This window comes from Trachypithecus francoisi, unplaced genomic scaffold, assembly GCF_009764315.1.
Source record: "Trachypithecus francoisi isolate TF-2019V2 unplaced genomic scaffold, Tfra_2.0 Lachesis_group11, whole genome shotgun sequence".
Lineage (NCBI taxonomy): Eukaryota > Metazoa > Chordata > Mammalia > Primates > Cercopithecidae > Trachypithecus > Trachypithecus francoisi.
The window spans coordinates 85,430,828-85,443,946 of NW_022681456.1; the positions used below are offsets into that span (position 1 = coordinate 85,430,828).

The 13,119-nt window shown below is 51.7% G+C and overlaps 1 protein-coding gene and 1 non-coding gene across 3 annotated transcripts; both read left to right on the plus strand.

Moving 5' to 3' along the window:
* On the plus strand, positions 1–6,529 carry WNT10B (Wnt family member 10B). Of its 2 annotated transcripts, none has more exons than XM_033222233.1 (5): positions 1–410; positions 1,283–1,396; positions 1,501–1,763; positions 3,540–3,913; positions 5,304–6,529. In XM_033222233.1, exons 2-5 carry the CDS (start codon positions 1,323–1,325, stop codon positions 5,760–5,762), a joined length of 1,170 nt encoding a protein of 389 aa, XP_033078124.1. In that variant the 5' UTR covers positions 1–410; positions 1,283–1,322; the 3' UTR covers positions 5,763–6,529. The 2 variants fall into 2 exon arrangements, with proteins under 2 accessions (XP_033078124.1, XP_033078125.1); XM_033222234.1 differs by lacking the exon at positions 1–410 and adding an exon at positions 922–1,141 and having other exon boundaries at positions 5,304–6,122.
* A 4,892-nt stretch (positions 6,530–11,421) lies between these two features.
* On the plus strand, positions 11,422–11,520 carry LOC117091257. Its single transcript, XR_004440364.1, has one exon. It is a non-coding gene; the product is annotated as a small nucleolar RNA U13 (small nucleolar RNA).
* The last annotated feature ends 1,599 nt before the right edge of the window (positions 11,521–13,119 follow it).

Sequence of the window (13,119 nt, forward strand, 5' to 3'; positions counted from 1 at the left end):
GTGTGTGTGCGCGCGCGCGTGCGCTGGGAGGAGGGGGAGCGGCTGCATTTGCCTGGTCAAGGCTGGGAGTGGAGAGTAGGGTGGGGAAGCCCCAGGCTCGGGGAGGGGCCGCAGCTCTGTCAGCCCGGCAGAGCCACCCTGAGCTCCGCGCCAGCAAAGCCAGAGCCCCCAGTCCTTTGGTCGCAGGCTTGCTAGCTCTCTGGATCACTCCCTCCCTTCCTCCCTCCCTTCCTCCCCGCGGCCGTGGCGTCGCTGGGGAAGCGGTGAAGAGGAGTGGCCCAGCCCTGGAAGAATGCGGCTCTGACAAGGGGACAGAACCCAACGCAGTCTCCCCACGGTTTAAGCAGCACTGGTGAAGCCCAGGCAACTCAACCGTGCCCGTCTCGGACCCCGCACCCAAACCACTGGAGGTAATTAGACCTGGGAAAGCAGGGAGGGCAGGGACGTGCACACAGGGAAGAGACAGGCACGTGTGTAGTCAGACAGACTCACATCCACCCACAGAAACACAGAGACACATAGAGAGCCAGAGATATTGCTAGCAATAAAGACAGAGAGAATAAAGGAGTGCCCCAAGATTTAGAAAGCAATGAATGTGAGAGCCAAGGGGTGAGGACCAGACGGGCGCCTATGGAGGAGGGGAGCTTGTAGTTAGGCAAGGTGGGGGATAGGGAAGAGGACTCAGTCTGCGCCACAGTCCGTTTTAGGAGGGAGCCAGGCTCGCTTCCCCATCTTTCCTGCACGTAGAGCCTCTCCTCTTTCCTTGCTGCTCAGGGAGGAGGCAGTGTGGGTGGGGAACTCATTCTTGGACCTTTCTCATGGAGCCTGCTTGCCCTTGATGACACCTGGAGGTGACACCCCCTTAGGTGGTGGGGAACCTCCTCCCTATCCCTCTCCCTAGCCCTGTGAGGGCGGGGAAGCTAGTCGTGGGGCCCTGGAAAAGGGAGCAGTAGACGAGGTTGTGGAGTAAGTGTTTGTGAGTCTGTGTGTCTGAGTTTGTATGTGAGCGTGTGTCTGTGTGCTGGGCGTTGTGTCTGATTGGGCAGGGTTCCAGGGGTGCTCGCTTGAGTCCTGAGTGGGACAACGCCTGGACTCTTCTTCTTTAAGACCTCCAAGCCTCAGGGACTCTGGGAATCAAGAGGTGATTCTTCTTGTTTGAGGAGGAATGAGAAGGATCAGTAGGGTGGCACCGGTGGTTTAGGAGCCCAAAGGAGGGCATCACTTGGTTCCCCAGACGAGTCGCCCTGTTCCTGAACCCGCATCAAGTCTTCCCGTCCCGCAGGTCCTGATCTATCTGCCCACCGGAGCCTCCGGGCTTCGACATGCCGGAGGAGCCCCGGCCACGGCCTCCGCCCTCGGGCCTCGCGGGTCTCCTGTTCCTGGCGTTGTGCAGTCGGTGAGCAGTTCGCCTTGTCTCCCGGGCCCCAGAAGCACCGACCCGGGGTGGGGAGAGTTGGAGGGGTCTGGACCGCAGATCCCAGACGCCTTCTTGGTTCCCAGGGCTCTAAGCAATGAGATTCTGGGCCTGAAGTTGCCTGGCGAGCCGCCGCTGACGGCCAACACCGTGTGCTTGACGCTGTCCGGCCTGAGCAAGCGGCAGCTAGGCCTGTGCCTGCGCAACCCCGACGTGACGGCGTCGGCGCTTCAGGGTCTGCACATCGCGGTCCACGAGTGTCAGCACCAGCTGCGCGACCAGCGCTGGAACTGCTCAGCGCTCGAGGGCGGTGGCCGCCTGCCGCACCACAGCGCCATCCTCAAGCGCGGTGAGCCTGGCTGGGCGGGTAGGCAGCCGCTGCCGCCGAGGCTAGAGGGTGGGGAGCTGACCGAGGCGCGCGGAGGCGGGAAGGCACGGGTTCGCTGCTCCGGGAGGGGCCTCTCCTGGAATTCCCCCCTCCCCCCTCAGAACCGCTCTGAGCCAGGTCTGGCCACTCGTCTGGGGCCCTGCGCGCCTAACTTCCACCTGCGTACTGCCAGTGAGGCAGCTGGGTCCCTGCTCTCCTACCCTAGGGCCCCCCTTTCCTGCCTCCGCCCAGCTTAATCTGGGTTGCACCTGTGAGCAAGAGATGCCCCCAGTCCTGGAAGCTTCAAACGGCCCCCTATTCCCTCCCCCATTTTCTCTCCCCCCATCTTTGCTGGACAAGCCCAGGCTGGTGTCCCCAGTGTCTCAGCGGGGGTGGAGTGACGCCCCCAACCGTTTAAGGGTTAAATCTGCTCCCCTAATTGCTGGGGTTCCCAGGAGCCAAAGCTGGGAACAAAGACCCTGATGACTTTGAAGCTGAGGAGCCAGTCCCCTCCTCTGTGCTGTGGGGGCTCCAGGTGTTGCTCACCTGAGCAGGTGAAGAACGGCTGGAGAGGCAGAGAACAGGTCACTGCTGGCCTGGTCTGGGAGGCATGGCTGCCTCTCCCCATTCCCTGCTGGAGTTCACTCCCTGAGGTGTAAAGACCCATGGGGGCTCAGCCCAGAGATGGGGGCAGTACTCTGGGGACTATGGGGTTAATAGGCAGCTGCCATCTGCAGGGGAATTCCCAAGACTTGTGCAAACAGCTTCACCCCTGGAGGGTTGGAGTTGGGGGATCAGAAGGCTGGCCCAGGAGCCCTGGATCCTGGGGTAGGAGAGGCCTGGTCTCTAAGGGGGTGCTGTCTCTCATCTTCTCAAGGCTCCGGAGAGCCCCTGCCTAAAATGAAGTGAGGGTCCCCCTCCTTCCCCACAGCGCCTGGTGTAGGGGAAGGCTTGGACACCTAAATGGTGAGCGTGTTTATTTAAGTTGGGGAAAGGCTTGGCGTCCTGAGCTTCTGTGACCCCCAAAACATAACAAAGAAGCCAACCTTTTAAGAGGGCCTTAGGGAAAATCACTCCCCCACCTCTCTCCTCCTCTCAGTGTTTTATAGGGTAATAGCAGGTTAGGATAAACATAAAAAGGGCAGTCTTGAAGGGCAAATATAAAACTACATCCTGGGAAGCGGAAGGGCAGCTCCGCGGTGGCTCATGCCTGTAATCCCAGTGCTTTGGGGGTGCTAGGGTGGTGGAAGGTAGGTTGGTTAAAAGACTGATTAACCCTGAAGTGAAGAAAAAAAAAAAAACAGAACCACAAAGGCTCTGCTGCCACCTCACCCAAGCTCCCTGCAGGGTTGGGGGAATTTCTAAGGCTTTCAGATGTAGAACTCGGTTGTACACATCTTCAAAGACCTCAGGGACTCCCTCTTAGTCATCTCCCAACTCCAGGGGTCTCTCCCTCTGGGCTAGCTCTTTCATCTACACCTGAAAATCACAGACTTACAGAATGAGAATGGGCCTCAGAGATCATCTTGACCCATCATCTCCCACCTCCCTTTAGAAATGAAGAAGCTGAGGCTCTGTGCTTTCTGTACCCTTCCTTGTCCCATGACTTTCTTCCAAATCACTCAGCTGGTAAATGGCAGGGTCAGGATTCAGTTAGGAATTTCTGGAGTTGGAGGGGGGCTGTTTATTTCTTTCTGCCTCCACACTCTCAGCTGCCTGTCAACCTTACCTCCACCATCACAACCTTCTCATCCCCAGGTTTCCGAGAAAGTGCTTTTTCCTTCTCCATGCTGGCTGCTGGGGTCATGCACGCAGTAGCCACTGCCTGCAGCCTGGGCAAGCTGGTGAGCTGTGGCTGTGGCTGGAAGGGCAGTGGTGAGCAGGATCGGCTGAGGGCCAAACTGCTGCAGCTGCAGGCATTGTCCCGAGGCAAGAGTTTCCCCCACTCTCTGCCCAGCCCTGGCCCTGGCTCAGGCTCCAGCCCTGGCCCCCAGGACACATGGGAATGGGGTGGCTGTAACCATGACATGGACTTTGGAGAGAAGTTCTCTCGGGATTTCTTGGATTCCAGGGAAGCTCCCCGGGACATCCAGGCACGAATGCGAATCCACAACAACAGGGTAGGGCGCCAGGTATGTGTGTACATCTTGTCCTGGGTCTCCCCAGCTTTTGAGGCCTGGTTAGAATTTGAGAGGCACAGGGGAATAATAGGATAAAGTGTGATGAGTGACTGACACCATCAGCAAGTCACCCAGCCTCAGTTTTATATCTGTAAAGAACCTAATGATACTTACCTTACAATGTTATTAAGACTGAGTTAGCCGGCCAGTGTGGTGGCTCACGCCTATAATTTCAGCACTTTTGGAGGCTGAGGGGGGAGGATTGCTTGAGGCCAGGAGTTCAAGAACAGCCTGAGCAATGTAGTTAGACCCTATCTCTACATTTTTAAAAATTATATATATAAAAACAGACTGGGCCGGGCGCAGTGGCTCATGCCTGTGATCCCAGCACTTTGGGAGGCTGAGGTGGGCAGATCACCTGAGGTCAAGAGTTCGAGACCACCCTGGCCAAGGTGGAGAAACCCAATCTCTATTAAAAGTACAAAAATTAGGCGGGGTGTGGTGGATCACGCCTGTAATCCCAGCACTTTGGGAGGCTGAGACGGGCGGATCACGAGGTCAGGAGATCGAGACCATCCTGGCTAACACGGGAACCCTCGTCTCTATTAAAAATACAAAAAATTAGCCGGGCATGGTGGCATGTGCCTGTAGTCCCAGCTACTGGGGAGACTAAAGCAGGAGAATCGCTTGAACCCGGGAGGTGGAGGTTGCAGTGAGCCTAGATTGTGCCACTACACTCCAGCCTGGGCGACAGAGCGAGATTCCATCTCAAAAAAAAGAAAAACAAAAAGGACAAAAATTAGCCAGGCATGGTGGCTGGCACCTGTAATCCCAGCTACTCAGGAGGCTGAGGCAGGAGAATCGCTTGAACCTGGGAAGCGGAGGTTGCAGTGAGCCGAGATGGCTGCACTTCAGCCTGGGCGACAAGAGCAAGGCTCCGTCTCAAAAAACAAAAACAAACAAACAAAAAAACAGACTGATCTAGCAAATGATATACCTAGCATAGTGCCTCATCCTTGGCTCACTACATAGTAGCTATTATTACAGCTGCCTTCCCTACAGAATTTAGGCGTGCTGTGGGCCAGACTCCCAATTTTATAAGTGCTTACAACGGAAAGAGCACTGGATTGGGTGTCAGGACAACTAGAGTCGAGTCTTGGCTCTATTACCAGCTGTTGATGGAAGACGGACAAATCACACCGCTCTGGCCTCAATTCTGTCATCATAAAATGAGGAAGTTGGCTATTAGTTAACTGCAATGTCCTTTCTATTCTGATATGCCATATTATTCTTGCCTCCATTTGTCCCTCTCTGTGTTCTCTGTTCCCTTCCCTCTGCTGTGCCTCTGTGTTCTGTCCATTTGCTGCCCTCCACTTCACCTCTTCTCCCCCTGATGCTCTAGGTGGTAACTGAAAACCTGAAGCGGAAATGCAAGTGTCATGGCACGTCAGGCAGCTGCCAGTTCAAGACATGCTGGAGGGCGGCCCCAGAGTTCCGGGCAGTGGGGGCCGCGTTGAGGGAGCGGCTGGGCCGGGCCATCTTCATCGATACCCACAACCGCAATTCTGGAGCCTTCCAGCCCCGTCTGCGTCCCCGTCGCCTCTCAGGAGAACTGGTCTACTTTGAGAAGTCTCCTGACTTCTGTGAGCGAGACCCCACTATGGGCTCCCCAGGGACAAGGGGCCGGGCCTGCAACAAGACCAGCCACCTGTTGGATGGCTGTGGCAGCCTGTGCTGTGGCCGTGGGCACAACGTGCTCCGGCAGACACGAGTTGAGCGCTGCCATTGCCGCTTCCACTGGTGCTGCTATGTGCTGTGTGATGAGTGCAAGATTACAGAGTGGGTGAATGTGTGTAAGTAACAAGTAAGTAAGTGAGGGTCAGCCTCACCTTGGGGCTGGGGAAGAGGACTGTGTGAGAAGGGCACCTTTTCAGCCCTTTGACCTGATTTCCTTCCAAGGTCAATCTTGGTCCCTGGAAACTTAAAGTATCTACCTGAAAACAGCTTTAGGGGTGGTGGGGGTCAGGACTCTGGGACATGTAGCCTTCTCCCCCAAAATTGGAGGGTCTTGAGGGGAAGCTGCCACCCTTCTTCTGCTCCTTAGACACCTGAATGGTCTAAGATGAAATGCACTGTATTGCTTCTCCCACTTCTCAACTCCAGAGCCCCTTTAACCCTGATTCATACTCCTTTTGGCTGGGGACTCCCTATATCACCACTCCTCTCCCTTGAGGGATAACCCCAGGCATTGTTTGGAGCCATAAGATCTGTATCTAGAAAGAGATCACCCATTCATGTGTACTATCCCCAAACTCCTCTACTGCAGCCTGGGCTCCCTCTTGTGGGATAATGGGAGACAGTGGTAGAGAGGTTTTTCTTGGGAAGGGGACAGAGTGCTGAGGGGCACTCTCCCCTGAATCCTCAGAGTTGTCTGTCCAGGCCCTTAGGGAAGTTGTCTCCTTCCATTTAGATGTTAATGGGGACCCTCCAAAGGAAGGGGTTTTCCCATGACTCTTGGAGCCTCTTTTTCCTTCTTCAGCAGGAAGGGTGGGAATGGATAATTTATTGTACTGAGACTTGTTCTTGGTTCCTGTTTGAAATGAAAATAAATTAAGTTACTGGACTGGATGCAGATGGCGATGTATGTACCCACACTTGGGATCCCAGTCCATTGCTTCTTTTCTAGGTGAATTCTCCTACCTTCCTACACTCAATGACTTTATATGTATCCTGCTGAGTTCCACAAAGGATTTGAAATGAATCTCAGTGACTTTGTTGGCAACTTTTCCTTTGTAAAACCAGGAAGGACTCCTAGGTGGGAAGGGCTAGAGTTCCAGATGTAGGCCCTATTGACTATGTGCCTCAGCTCCAGATTTCACCTTGATCACTCCCTTAGAACAAGGGCTGGCAATTTTTTTGTTTTCTTCTGTAAAGGGCTAGATAGTAAATATATTACACTTGTGATCTTTGTCCCAACTATTCAATTCTGCCACAATTACTCAACTCTGCTGTTACAGATCAACAGCAGCCATAGGCCACACATAAATGAATGAGCATGGCCGTGTCCCAAACCCTTCATTCACAGAAAGGGGCTGCAAGACCAAATTTGGTCCCCTAGCTGCAGTTCATTGACCCTTGTTCTAGACCACGAGGTTGCCTTCGTTCTGGAGTTTTTCCATCCTAAATGTATCTCGACACTGAACTTTGACCCAAAAGAACAGGTACCTTTTTCCTCTGGTTCCAAAGGAACTTGGGATATAGATGCAAGACTGACGGGAAACATATAAAACGTTGACTTTGTTCTGGAGTTTTTCAGTCCTAAGTGTATCTCAACACTGAACTTGGACCCAAAAGAACAGGTACTTTTTTCTCTGGTTCCAAAGGAGTAAACTTGGGATATAGATGCAAGACTGATGGAAAATGTATAAAAGAGATGTATATGCTTGAAATGGGAGTCTTTCCCTCTGGAAACTAGCAAAACCAGCCATGTTCTCTCATGGAATTATTTGCATTTTTTTTTTTTTTTTTTGTCCTTATTTGATTGAGACAGGGTCTCACTTTGTTACCCAGGATGGAGTGCAATGGTGCGATCTTGGCTCACTGCAAGCTCCTCCTCCTGGGTTCAAGCGATCCTTGTGCCTTAGTCTCCTGAGTAGCTGAGATTACAGGTATGCATTACCACATCTGGCTAAGTTTTGTATTTTTAGTAGAGATGGGTTTTCGCCATGTTGGTTGGCCAGGCTGGTCTCGAACTCCTTGCCTCAAATGATCCACATGCCTTCGCCTCCCAAAGTGCTGGGATTACAGGCATGAACCACTGTGCCCGACCTATTCATTATTATTTTTTTGAGACAGGATCTTGCTCTGTTGCCTTGGCTGGAGTGCAGTAACGTGATCTTGGCTCACTGCAAACTCCATTTCTTGGGCTCAAGCAATCCTTCCACCTCAGCCTCCTAAGTATCTGGGACTACAGACACACGCCACCACGCCTGGCTAATTTTGTGTGTGTGTGTGTGTATTTTTTTTGTAGAGATAGGGTTTCACCATGTTGCCCAGGCTGGTCTTGAACTCCTGACCTTAAGCGATCTGCCCATCTCAGCTTCCCATGACCTTCCTCATTTAGAGCTCTTTTGTATTTCATCTTAGTAAAATAATTCCTTTATCTTTTAAGAGATAACCTCAACTAAACAGAAAAGGATTTATTTTTATTTATTTATTTATTTATTTTTGAGACGGAGTCTCGCTCAGTCGCCCAGGCTGGAGTGCAGTGGCATGATCTCGGCTCACTGCAAGCTCCGCCTCCTGGGTTCACGCCATTCTCCTGCCTCAGCCTCCTGAGTAGCTGGGACTACAGGCGCCCGCCGCCACGCCTGGCTAATTTTTTGCATTTTTAGTAGAGACGGGGTTTCACCGTGTTAGCCAGGATGGTCTCGATCTCCTGACCTCATGATCCACCTGCCTCGGCCTCCCAAAGTGCTAGGATTACAGGCGTGAGCCACCGCGCCCGGCCTTATTTATTTATTTTTGAGGTGGAGTTTCACTCTTGTTGCCCAGGCTGGAGTGCAATGACACGATATTGGCTCGCTGCAGTGTCCACCTGTCTGGTTCAAGCAATTCTCCTGCCTCAGCCTCCCAAGTAGCTGGGACTACAGATGCGTGCCACCACACCTGGCTAATTTTTCTATTTTTAGTAGAGATTGTGTTTCACCATGTTGGCCAGGCTGGTCTCAAACTCCTGACCTCAGGTGATCCACCTGCCTCAGTCTCCCAAAGTTCTAGGATTACAGGCATGAGCCACTGTGCCTGGCCCTAGCCCAACATCTTTGAAAATAAACTGTTATTGGGGCGGGCACAGTGACTTACGCCTGTAATCCCAGCACTTTGGGAGGCCGAGGCAGGTGGATCATGAGGTCAGGAGATCAAGACCATCCTGGCTAACACGGTGAAACCCTGCCTCTACTAAAAATACACACACAAAAAAAATTAGCTGGGCGTGGTGGTGGGCACCTGTGGTCCCAGCTACTCGGGAGGCTGAGGCAGGAGAATGGCGTGAACCCAGGAGGCGGAGCTTGCAGTGAGCCAAGGTCGCGCCACTGCACTCTAGCCTGGGTGACAGAGCGAGATTCTGTCTCAAAAAATAAATAAATAAACTGTTATCTTTCGTTCTTTCTTTTTTTCAGATGGTGTCTTGCTCTGTCTTCCAGGCTGAGTGTAATAGCTCAATCTCGGCTCACTGCAACTTCTGCCTCCCAGGTTCAGGTGATTCTCAGCCTCCTGAGTAGCTGGGATTACAGGTGCCGGCTACCACACCCAGCTAATTTTTGTATTGTTTAGTAGAGACAGGGTTTTGCCATGTTGGCCAGGCTGGTCTCAAACTCCTGACCTCAGGTGATCCATCCGCCTTGGCCTCCTAAAGTGCTGGGATTACAGGCGTCAACCACCAAGCCTGGCCTAAACTGTTATCTTTCTAAGATTCAATGCAGAAAAGGAATATGCATCACACATTTAGAACTTCACAAATGACTGCACACTTTATGCGGCTGCCAGATGCTGACTCTAACAGGTTGTTTCTTTGACCAGAGAATGTAGAAATAGTTCTCTCCACTTCTCTAGACAACAGACACTTCTGCTATCCAAATTACCCTCAAAATCAGATGAAATGAGAGTAGCACCAAGGTAGCGAGGACATTGAGGAGTATTAGGTTAGGGCAGTACTTTTTTTTTTTTTTTTTTGAGACAGGGTCTTAGGGTCTCTCTCTGTCACCCAGGCTGGAGTGCAGTAGCGTGATCTTGGCTTACTGCAACCTCCACCTCCTGGGCTCAACCGATTCTCTTGCCTCAACCTCTTGAGTAGCTGGGAATACAGGCGTGCACCAGTAGGCCCAGATAATGTTTGTATTTTTAGTAGAGATGGGGTTTTGCTATGTCGTTCAGGCTGGTCCTGAACTCCTGGACTCAAGCTATCAGCCCTCCTCTGCCTCCTAAAGTGCTGGGATTACAGGCATGAGCCACTGTGCCTGGCCATAGGACAGTTTTGTTTGTTTTTTTGTCTTGTTTTTAAGAGATAAGAGTCTTGCTGTGTTGCCCAGGCTGGTCTCAAGCTCTTGGACCCAAGCAATCCTCTTGCCTTGGTCTCCCAAAGTATTGGGATTACAGGTGTGAGCCAATGTGTTCAGCCAGTACTTCTTTTTAAATTTAGAGTCAGTGTCTTGCTCTGTTACTCAGGCTGGAATGCAGTGGCAAGATCACTGCAGCCCTGAACTCCTTGACTCAAGTGATCTTCCAGCCTCAGCCTCTCACAGAGTGTTGGGATTTACAGGCTTCAGTCACCACACTGGGCTCTAGGGCAGAACTTTATGGCCAAATTTTATGTCCTGGATTTCCACTTGAGCATTGAGAATTCTGGGTTTGGAAATTTGATGGAGACAGAAGAAATCCCATCCTTACTTCAGGCACTTACTGAACCTAGTGTGTGTGGAAGGAAGAGGGGATGCACTTAGAATGGGCATAGGATATAAGAGAATAATGATAAAGAATATTTATAATCAGAATTTCTCACACTCAGGACGAGAAAGGAGAATCTCTAACAGAGTCACAGCATGATTATTTCAGCTTTTTCCTGTTTCCTTCCTTTGTACTTTGGGTCCTTCTTTCCTTTCTAGCATTCCCTCTTCTTTCATCAGATACACACTGTGGCAGACTTAAGCCCCAAACCACAACCTTGACAAATTCCAAATGGATTTTGTCAGCAAGGCCAACACACCCCTTCGCCACTCCCTAGCCCTGCTCCTAGCACATGTGCTGGGCTCAGACCCAGGCCTGGGGTCAGTGACAGGGTTGGAGTATGCAACCCACAGAGTTGATGGCTACAATTTCAGCTTTTACTAAGCTCCAATGGCAGCCAGAGGGAGGGAGAAAGGTTGATGAACTGTAAGGCAGGCCTCTTGTCCCTCTTCAGCTCTAGATGAGTTCTACTCCTGCTGGCCTTTACCAAGTGGTTGGGAAGTTGGCGGGGGGGGGGGGGGGGGGGGGTGCAGTGGCCAGCTAATTGCCAGCTGGGCAGCACTCCTCCTATCTCTGCTCCTGTTTGCTCCATGGGCAGCCCGCTCTGATGCTGCAACAGACACTTTCTTCTTCAGACTCCAGACAGGTGAAGGACAGAAGTGCTAGGAGATTCTCTAGTCCCATTAATCAGTCCTGACTAACATACCCTGGTACTTGCTGCTTACTACATTAGACTGTCACCATTTCCATCCTTCTATTGCACTGGGGATACAACTTTGAGAAGATCTGAAGCACTGGGCAGGAATATCAACAGGTTCCACCTCCTTGTCCGAGTTCTACAAGGCATGTGCATGTGGTAAGGGCACTAGGGAGGTTTTATAAAGCATAGTTTTGGTGGACAGTGTGATGGGATAACCTGGTGGAGTGTTACTAGAAATTTCTAGAGAAAGAAATGCAAGAGTAATCACATGGAAATATCAAAAAACCCACTCTAGAAGTAATAATACTGGAGGAAGATCCTTTTGTAGTTCATAAGCATAATGACTGGCTGTTCACACACATGTGAGATATGCCACCCTCAAACCTTGTTACATTGGCACACTATCCATTTGACATGAACAACAACAAAATACTGGAGGTGTCTTTTGCCCTTAAAAACACAGAGCTAGGGGGCCGGGCGCGGTGGCTCAAGCCTGTAATCCCAGCACTTTGGGAGGCCGAGACGGGCGGATCACGAGGTCAGGAGATCGAGACCATCCTGGCTAACACGGTAAAACCCCGTCTCTACTAAAATACAAAAAACTAGCCGGGCGAGGTGGCGGACGCCTGTAGTCCCAGCTACTCGGGAGGCTGAGGCAGGAGAATGGCGTGAACCCGGGAGGCGGAGCTTGCAGTGAGCTGAGATCCGGCCACTGCACTCCAGCCTGGGCGACAGAGCCAGACTCCATCTCAAAAAAAAAAAAAAAAAAACACACAGAGCTGGGCTAGGCACAGTGGCTCATGCCTGTAATCCCAATACTTTGGGAGGCCTAGATAGGAGGACTGCTTGAGCTCATGAGTTTGGCCTGGGCAACATGGCAAAACCCTGTCTCTACAAATAGCATAAGAATTAGCTGGGTGACTGGGCATGGTGGCTCACACCTGTAATCCCAGCACTTTGGGAGGCCAAGGCAGATGGATCACCTGAGGTCAGGAGTTCAAGACCAGCCTGACCAACATAGTGAAACCGTCTCTACTAAAATATAAAAATTAGCCGGGCGTGGTGGCACATGCCTGCAATCCCAGCTACTTGGGAGGCTAAGACAGGAGAGTTGCCAGAACCCAGGAGGCAAGGGTTGTGGTGAGCTAAGATTGTGCCACTGCATTCCAGCCTGGGCAACAAGAGCGAAACTGTCTCAAAAAAAAAAAAAAATTAGCCAGGCATGGTGGCATGCACCTGTAGTCCCAGCTACTTGGGAGGCTGAGGTGGTAAGGATCATTTGAGCCCAGGAGGTTGAGGCTGCAGTGAGCCGACTGCACCACTGCACTCCAGCCTCAGCAACACAGCAAGACCCAATTTCTTTTTTTTTTTTGAGACGGAGTCTCACTCTGTTGCCTAGGCTGGAGTTCAGTGGTGCGATCTTGGCTCACTGCAAGCTCCACTTCCCGGGTTCATGCCATTCTTCTGCCTCAGCTTCCCGAGTAGCTGGGATTACAAGCGTCCGCCACCACGCCTGCCTAATTTTTTGTATATTTAGTAGAGACGGGGTTTCACCGTGTTAGCAAGGATGGTCTCGATCTCCTGACCTTGTGATCCACCTGCCTCGGCCTCCCAAAGTGCTGGGATTATAGGCTTGAGCTACCCCACCTGGCCAAGACCCAGTTTCAAAAACAGAAAAAAAAAAAAAAAAAGAAAAAACAAACAAACAAAACCACCAACAAAAACACACCTGACAGAACTACTCAGCACAGTGGCACATGTCTATAGTCCCAGCTATTCAGGAGGCTGAGAAGGAGGATCACTTGAACCCAGGAATTCAAGACTGTAGTGTGCTATGATCGCTCCTGCAAATAGCCACTGCACTCCAGCCTGGGCAACATAGTGAGACCCTGCATCTTAAAAAAACACAGAGATGTGGCTCACGCCTATGATCCCAGCACTTTGGGAGGCCGAGGTGGATGGATCACAAGGTCAGGAGATGGAGACCATCCTGGCTAACACAGTGAAACCCCGT